Source organism: Zerene cesonia, chromosome 6, assembly GCF_012273895.1.
Source record: "Zerene cesonia ecotype Mississippi chromosome 6, Zerene_cesonia_1.1, whole genome shotgun sequence".
NCBI classification, from domain to species: domain Eukaryota; kingdom Metazoa; phylum Arthropoda; class Insecta; order Lepidoptera; family Pieridae; genus Zerene; species Zerene cesonia.
The window spans coordinates 4,739,917-4,748,985 of record NC_052107.1 but is presented as its reverse complement, the minus strand read 5'-3'; the positions used below and the strand labels follow the sequence as shown (position 1 = coordinate 4,748,985).

General features: G+C 32.2%; 1 protein-coding gene across 1 annotated transcript in view; it reads right to left on the bottom strand.

Annotated features, from left to right (window-relative positions):
* Positions 1-7,689: 7,689 nt before the first annotated feature.
* LOC119840466 (tachykinin-like peptides receptor 86C) overlaps positions 7,690-9,069 on the bottom strand; it is a 29,413-nt gene continuing 28,033 nt past the window's right edge. The window contains exon 9 of the mRNA XM_038367095.1: positions 7,690-7,789. Within this exon, the coding sequence (XP_038223023.1) occupies positions 7,690-7,789 (100 nt within the window). The remainder of the gene's footprint in view (positions 7,790-9,069) is intronic.

Genomic DNA, 9,069 nt, shown 5'->3' with positions numbered 1-9,069 from the left:
AATAAATTTATAACAATATTTACAATCTTCAAGTTTATATAATTAAGTATGATAAAGAAGTTTAATATTTGTCCTTACACTATGATTAAATATAAAAGGGTTTTAAAAAAGCATATAGTTAATTATGATAGACTTTACCAAGTTTTTTAAGAGTCACTCGCGCACACTCGTTTGTATCCAACATATTATTATTTATCAGAGATTTATTTAAGGGCTGTAAATCTGTTTTATTCATTTATGACCGAAGTCGGTCACTTGTATATGAATATCCATAATTCGTTATATTTTTATAAAAATACAGTTAAATGTAGCAGTATTATGTTATCTGTGCTGACAGCTAAGAACAAAAAAAAAAAAAACTTACGTAAATTTTGACGTCAGGTCTAGCGGGAGTGCTGTGGAGGTTGCGTCAGAAACTCGATAACGGCTCCAATGAATTTTGTGAAATATATAAATAAATATAAATAATTTACCAAGGGATCCGCCACAACACTACTATTCAAATCAAATACACCCACACTATCTAGTTGTTGCCATTGGCTAGTTCTTACGAAATTGAACTTTATTTGTTATGTAAAACGGTAGAAAATTCTATTATACACAAATGTTTAATTATAGACGAAATCCAGTATGTACTTACCTCGGTTTTTGTACAAAAGTAATAAACATGAATCCATCCCCGTAAAGTTTCACATAGGCATGTCTCATAGGATCATACTATATTATACCTTTTTAATAATCGCCCTGTTATATAGTTATACAGTTGGGTATAGAAAAGGTTTGTTTATCAGAGATTTAATCACAGCTCTTTGGGCTCTTTCTGCTTGTATAATAATGTTTTTAGAAGATGCTTCCCAAACAGTAATGCAGTAAAAACGTGTTTCTTTGTTTATTTGTCCGTCCTTATTTTATTACATACAAATTAGATAAAAAAACTATTAAAATTATGCTTATTTTTTATTAATAAGTACCTAATCCAGCCGCTTGATCCTATAAAAAAAAATCAAAAAAGCTTTTTATTAACCAAAACATTACGATTTACTTAAAAACTACTGAACTACATTCTAAAAGAAATGCCGCTCTGCCAAAGCAAATACTTTAGCTGGTTTTCAGCGGCGCACTTCATTTCTCTCGTTGGCCTATTTAATCTGTGACAGATTATATATGCAGCTACATTTTGATCTCATTTTTTTATAAACGAAAGAACGCAATATAAACCTATAAAAAAAGAAAAAAATATAAAGTTTAAATTATGGATCATTAGCTAACCTATTAATATCTAACTAATTAATAAATTATCTCGGCCGTAACAGACAGATAGAAAAACGAGTGATAATGACTAAAGAATTTTTAAGTGGGTACAACGGGCAACTATCTAAGAATTTTTTCTTTCTATTTACTTTAAATGAAATAAAATTATTACCTCCTTCATAATATATTTAGAGAAGATAAATTATTCCTACAACGTGTTGTTGTCCATTTGTAATCAACTCGAAATGCTCTGGTTCGATAATAAGGAAAAGTTAAAGGATTTTAAGGTGTCATCCGAGAGTTTGTGTTTTATTCTATCTCAATATGATTTTTCGTAGATATTTAGTCCATATTAATAACTGCAATAATAATACACGCCTCATGCAAATTCCTTCTAGCAGCCATTTTTAAAATACTTCACTGAGAGATTATGTTACTAGACGTCCTCTATATATTCCCAAACAGTATAGTGCACGTGCGTTACATAACTTCTAAATTAAACGCTCTGCATAACAGTAATTTAGCTTGGAAAGGATTAAGCAATCAATAATTTTTTTATAAAGTGAAATGGGAATGTATTTTCAAAACGAATAAAATACTTTAAACCAGTTGAAACAACTTTTTAGGTATTTAATAGCGGGCAACTAAGCTGATGAAGTGATTAACACTGCCCATGAAGATAAAGAGTCGCAGCACGTGGAGGAGGAAGGATTAAGAAACGATAGATGATGAGGAAACCAACTTCCAACTACTAACAATATTACTTAAATAAAATATCTAAGTTGCAGGTGATAAACAATTCCTACTCTTATTTACTATAAAACACTGAAAAGGAGTCAATTTCAAATCAGATATTCACAATAAAACACATCGTTCAATTTAATTCGGATTTAATGGTCAAAATATTTTTTAACATTCATATAAAACAAACAATCTGAATCCAAAACTTTTTGTATAATATATGTATTTACTATATTATTATACACACATGAACATACATTTTACTTTGCATTCAATAACAAATAGACATTTAATTCCAAACTTATAACTATATTCACAAGATGAGATCATAGTAACTATGGTATCGTATCCAATATTCTATTCTATTTATTCTAACTTACATACACATATTTCGTTAACATTAAAAGACACAAAAATTTATTTATATGCCTTTCCAATCCAACAAGACCAGTATCGTGAATCTCAAATTACATTTCGATCAGCCAACCTAGCAAGCGGGCTACGACAAATTCTGACGATCCGTTTGATGGCGTTTTGATCGTTTATGTCTATTTATCATATATATATACAGGATGTTTTCCAATCACGATTTTGTATATTAATCTTAACATGACGGCAACATATTATCTATATTTGACTTTACGTGTATGTGATTTGTTGTGGTCATTCTTGACGATGAGAATAGTTAAAACATGATTTGTTATGGCGAAAACAAGATGGAAGATGACGATAAAAGAGTACAAAGATCATGTCACTTTTAAATATCATTAAAAATATCATCGTCGTTATCTATGAGCAATGTCATTAAATTTTCTCCTGCGCAGTTAGCTTGTTTAAATGATTATCCACTGGGACCGAAATTAAGTCAAAAGAACTATAGATTAGTCCCGCAAGCCTTTAAAACATGCCTGTAGGAGCTGCGGGATTACTATCCACCTAATAGCCTTTTCTTTATTAGATTTAGAAGAAACAACGCAATAATTTCGTATTTCTTTGATCATGTTATTCGCAATTCGTTATACTTTCTCTCGCATAATTCGTGTGACAATGCGCTCGGTTTTTGTTCAGTGAAAATATTAGGAAGTCTTGGTTGTAATATTTGTAATTTCTGAACCAATACGGATGACTTTGAAATTTCCACAACAAGTGTTATACTAAAAAAAGGATAATAAAACCGGCTACGCATTATTGAATTACCACAGTGCACATTTAACCTTTATACCGTTTTTCTCGAGGGAACCGTGTTGAATTTTGGGATAAGAATGCTATTATAAATATAGAGTAAGCACTCAATGAACCAAGCTTGACGATCTGTTCGGTAATTTTGGCGAGATACGCTTTGAAGATAGACACAGATAGAGGGAGAAAGCATTGTTCAAGAGCGGATTTGCGTTCTATATTTTAGCGTCTTGAAAATTTTATCAACATAGTATCATCAAAGTACAGAATTCCACTTAATACATTTTCATAATAAAAAGTAAATATTGATTAAAATATTTCATATTTTAAATTGTCAGTCACTATTTTATGTTCTAATGTAAAAATATGAATGAACTTAACCGGTAACAAAACATCGTTTTGTCTTGACGACGAAAAATAAATAAAATCGAGATTTGAATCAATTTCCATATTATGCTACTCTTGTTTTGCGCACGCTAAGCTGACTGAAATGTAATTTTGGGGTTAAATATAATAAATATTGGAAGAAGGAAAAAGTATATTTTGCACAATTTAAAAAAAAATGTCTTTGTATCGAATTTTCGTTCATCATCATAGTCTTTGGTAAATATATCTCTTGGAGATTTAAGACAATTATATGTGAAATATATTTTGCTACGTATAAATAATTTTTTGTAAAAATAAATAATCCTGATAGTGTACACAATGTGACATCATTTAAAGGAATAAAAGTTAAACCACAGTCTAATTACCCATACCGTTGTTCATCAAAGATGTCAAAAGGTCGGAACACTATTTTATGAGTTGCCGGACAGAGTGTAATGTCTCTTAGTATCTTATATTATCATATGTACACATATACTCAAAAATAAAAAGTAATTAAGCTATAAACATTGTAAGCGTTTGTAAGAAGAGGATCTATGTTTCATCATTACGAGATCAAAGGCGTTGTACCACTGTACGCTTTTTCTCTATGCTGTGGTTAAACTTAGTTTTCAGGGGATTAATATAATATAATATTATTTTTGAACAACCTTTATAAATAATACTTATTTGTTTTACAAAAACCTTAAATTATCTCCTCGACTATAAAATATATTCTGGTGTTAATTTATACAGCGAGGATATTGAAAGCAAACTAAATTTTAAGACGGACTATAAAAAAAAGTTTTTAAGATCTGTATCAATCCTAAATGACAGAAAAGATAATATACCTTCTTACTTAAGTCAAAATTGATTTGGCTTTATATAAATAATTGAATTCTAATTATATACATACATTTTCGCGTAATAGAAATAGCAGACTATTTCTATAGCAGAATACGCGACAATTTTTAATAAAGCTTAAATATCTCATTCGTCAAATAACATACAAATGCTATATTGTACATTCTTATATTAATACTAGATTTTGCTCGCGGCTTCGCATGCGTTAATTCGAAGAAATTTAATAGATATTGTTATACATATAAACCTTCCTCTTGAATTACTCTATCTATTAAAAAAAACCCGTTATAATCCGTTGCATAGTTTTAAAGATTTAAATTTAAATTTAAGCATACATAGGGACATTGGGACAGAGAAAGCGACTTTGTTTTATACAATGCAGTGATTACATATTAACAACATTCCATTTATTGAAAACAATACAGGGAAAGTAATTCATATTTATATGTTATTATACAATATATAAATAATTGATACTTAAACATAAATGAAGTCTATTCTGTATTTGTTACGCGTGTTCGGCTAAGCCAATAAGTTTTAAAGTTGATTTGGATTATATTTTAAAACAAAAGTATGCAAGACCTAAGATCAATTATAGACTTCCTTTTTAAAAAAACAAACCCGAAAGTGTTAAATGCAAAACACGTTTTCGCCGTAAGGTTAGAGATGGAATCCTTATTTAAATCTTAAATACGAACGTTTGTTTTTTTTTCCTTCTTTCACATAGCAAGGGAGCGGTTTTATGATATGATTTTTGTGTCTTGCTTTATCTATAAGTATAGAAAGTAACATATTAGGCTACTATCTACCGCAGTGAATTATCTCATTTATAAAACTTAAATTTAATACCAGAATCAGCACCAATACCAATATTTAGAAATTAAGTAACGTTTAGAATTATAACGTACATAAAGCTAATCTAAAGTTAGACACATCACTTAACTGAATTAAGTTATTATGTTACACATACACTGTTACATTTATTTTTTATATTTAAGCTTTCGTTCCATGTATATAAGCTGAAACAAAAAAAATGTGATTTACTTATGAACAGTATATCTTAATGTATATTAATTACGTGTCACATTGTCTGCGATGGACTCCTAAACTCCTCAACCGATTTTAATCAAATCACACCATGTTCGTCATGTGCGATCCAACTTAAAAGACTTAAAAACAATCCTAAGTTTATATTATTCCATTCACGATATATGACTACCGGGGCGGAGTCGGGGCGTCAAACGAGTAGTAAATATAAATGTAAGATGTTAAAGTAGTAATAATTCCAGTGAGGAATAGTGATAGCTCTAGAAAACAACCAGTAACGGTGTCTTTTCTCACATTGGAAATAGTACTTAAGACGTCACGATAACCCTGTATTTTTTTATCAATCAAAACTCAAAAGTTTTGTTCCTATTTCAAATAAAGGTCTTTACTCATAATGATAATGATAATAATAAATCTTTATTTCACCTTGATATTTGTACAATTTGATTGAGAGGCTCTGACCCTCTTGCTAGGTATAACCTGTGTTAAGAGAGCCAGTCCCTTCCTTGCTCATTATACACTTGTAGGTCAATGAGCTTTACTACATCTCAACATTAATAATACCACATAAATAAAGCACCAATTAAAAGTGCATATAAAGCAGCATTTCGAATAAGTGAACGACAAAAAATGCGGAAATTGAATTTTTCTAATTTCCTTCTACTAGCCGGAGCTGTAATTATACTGGGAATTCTCTGTAAGTACAATTGTATATGCCTTAAATAACTTTGCTCAGTAACGTCTATAAATCTCTGAACGTATGTATATATAAATACACTACATATATACTCTATTAAACACACACACAAATACAGAAAGGAAAACAAAAGGGAAAGAAAAATTTACCATGTTAAATAGGCACCCTTATCGCTTATAAGCCATCTCTGACAAATAATATTTTATGAATTAGCAATAGAAGGTGATGTTCAAATAAAAGCCAAGTAAAAATAAGAAAAATTGTAAGATGACTAGAATATTGATTACATTATTATAATGCACGTTTTTAGACTAGAAATACACGAAATATAAATTAAATCAAATACTACAGCTGACTAAAGAGCTGTTTTTTTTTAATATACTCAGTAATTTGGAGCGATTTATTCTTATTGTATGTGCATTCCACAAGAGTACGGCTAGAACATGGAACAAATTGGTCTCGTGAGGTGGAATTTTTAATAGTAAATTTTTAGAGCAGCGCAGATGCAAATTCATACAGTCACGTAATTGAAAACGTTCTTTATACGTAGTTGGGAGTTTCAGGATGAAATAAGCGTAGAAGGTAGAAGAGATAAGTAATCCGACATTGTTGTATTGGTGGCCACTTCAGTTTTGTCCTGCATTGCGAGACGTTGTCAAACATGCGCAAGCCACATTTAAAACGTGGGTATGCAAATATTCTGAAGTCGCTCAAGTTTGTCCAACTGAATTTCGATCATCACATCAGCATTATCATGGATAGGAAGAAGGCGGCATTGTGCAAGCGAAGTCGTAGATGAGAAGATTTCGTATTTAATACGACCATCTAACAGAACATAATAAAATGTCCTATAGATTTTTTTTTTTTTATGTCACAGTCGGCAATGGAGCTGGTGGGTCGCCTGATGGTAAGCGCTACCACCACCCATGAACATTTATAGAGGCATAAGGTCCATTGGAAACCTTACGCAACAAATGGATTGCCGACTTTTGGGAAGGGGTTAAGGAAGGATTGGCGAGAGGAATAAAGGAAAGGACTGGGAAGGGTAAGGAAAAGGATATGGGCCTCCGGCTCCCCCACTCACCGAACGAAACACAGCAGAATGCTATTTCACTCCGGTCTTCTGTGGGGGTGTGGTACTTCCCCGGTGCGAGCTGGCCCAATTCGTGCCGAAGCGTGCTCGACTACCACATACCTCTACTTTTTATGTACTTTTTACGATAGATACCAAATAGTACAAGTTTTTTAACGAATTCTGAGACAAAATTTTAACTACCAAACTCACAATCACCCTCACTAGTCCGATGTAAAACTCTGTCTATGCGTACGGGCGAAATTCTGATGAACAGCACAATATACTTTGAACATTAGGACCACGACATAACGTGCAAATTTCAATGAATTTTTATACAACGTTGATCAGTCATTTTTACAGTCTTCTAATAGGAGATTGTGAGTTAAGTAGTAAGGATGTAGGTCAATAATCATGTTAATAATATTAGTGGTATTTACCGTCATAGTATGTCCGATGTGGGCATTTGGGGCACCTAGCAGGCAAAAGCGGTCTCGGCGGCCGGTTCTGCTCCCGATACGTATGCGGCCATTCGGCCACTGCATTTCCTCTTGACCCGATTAGCGCCTCTATACCTGTAGACACACAGACTATACGGACATTATACGTATGGTTCTCGACAATGAATTTCCTGTCATTACTAAAAAAAATCTGTGTCTAGTATGTTCGTAAAACATTTATCGGCAATCTATTTTTGGAGGCGAAAGTTCTGCAATTGACCTTACGCCTCTCCAAATGTTCATGGGCGGTGATAGCTCTTAACATCAGGCGACCCACCAGCTCTATTGCCGACTATGACATGAAAAAAGAAAATTTTTACTTAATATGATTAAAAAACACAAACTTTCAATAATATTAGAATACATTTAGACTTGATTTATTAGAATATAAATCAATGTGAAAGTGATATTTATAAGGACTTTCGATCCCTTGAAACAGTATTTGTAATAAATCTTTTATATGGTTATGAATGACACTTGTAATTCTTCATTTTTCAAATGAGAATAAATTCTTTATCCAATACAATTTCTGGAGTAGAAAAATATCATGACATCAGCATTTTCAGAACGGGTTTTTTGTAGAAATGCGTTTCGATTAAAACAACTATATCTAAAATCAGTGATTTATATGAGCTATGTAGAGTAAAAAGGTAGGTTATTAGTACACTTCAAGTGGTATAATAATATTTGATAAATATAAAGGATAGAAAGAATTTCATTATTCGTAACGTAATTCTTCTTGCAGTGAAAAGCAGTGGTGGCTCAGTGGTGAGAACCTCGGACTTCAAAAATCGATAAGTCGGGGTTCGATACCGGGCGAGCGTGCAGGAAATAAATTGATTTTTCAATTTATCTGCACATGTGAATAACATCACCACTGCTTAAAACGGTGAAGGAAAACATCGTGAGGAAACCGGCATGTCCAAGAATCAAAAATTCGACGACATGTGACATCTGCCAACCCGCACTTGGCCAGCGTGGTGGATTATGGCCTGAACCCTCATAGGAGGCCTGTGTGCCAGCAGTGGGAACATACAAGGGCTGATGATGATGATGATGAATTCTTCTTGCGTCGCCTCGGGAGGGCGAAAGACGCATGTTCGAATCCATGGTTGATTTTTTTCTATTCCTCATATATTTTCAAATATTTTATAATTGTATTCAATGCTATTATAAACCCAATAATACATAAAATATTATCCGTCGATATCAGTCGAGAGTAAATGATATCGTAAATTATTATTGTGATATATTAATCAACGAAATATACATTAACTTCCTGCCGAGGGATTTTCCTATCACGACCTCATTTATGTTTCCTATAAAATCCGCCCTCCGAAGCCTAAACCTAAAGT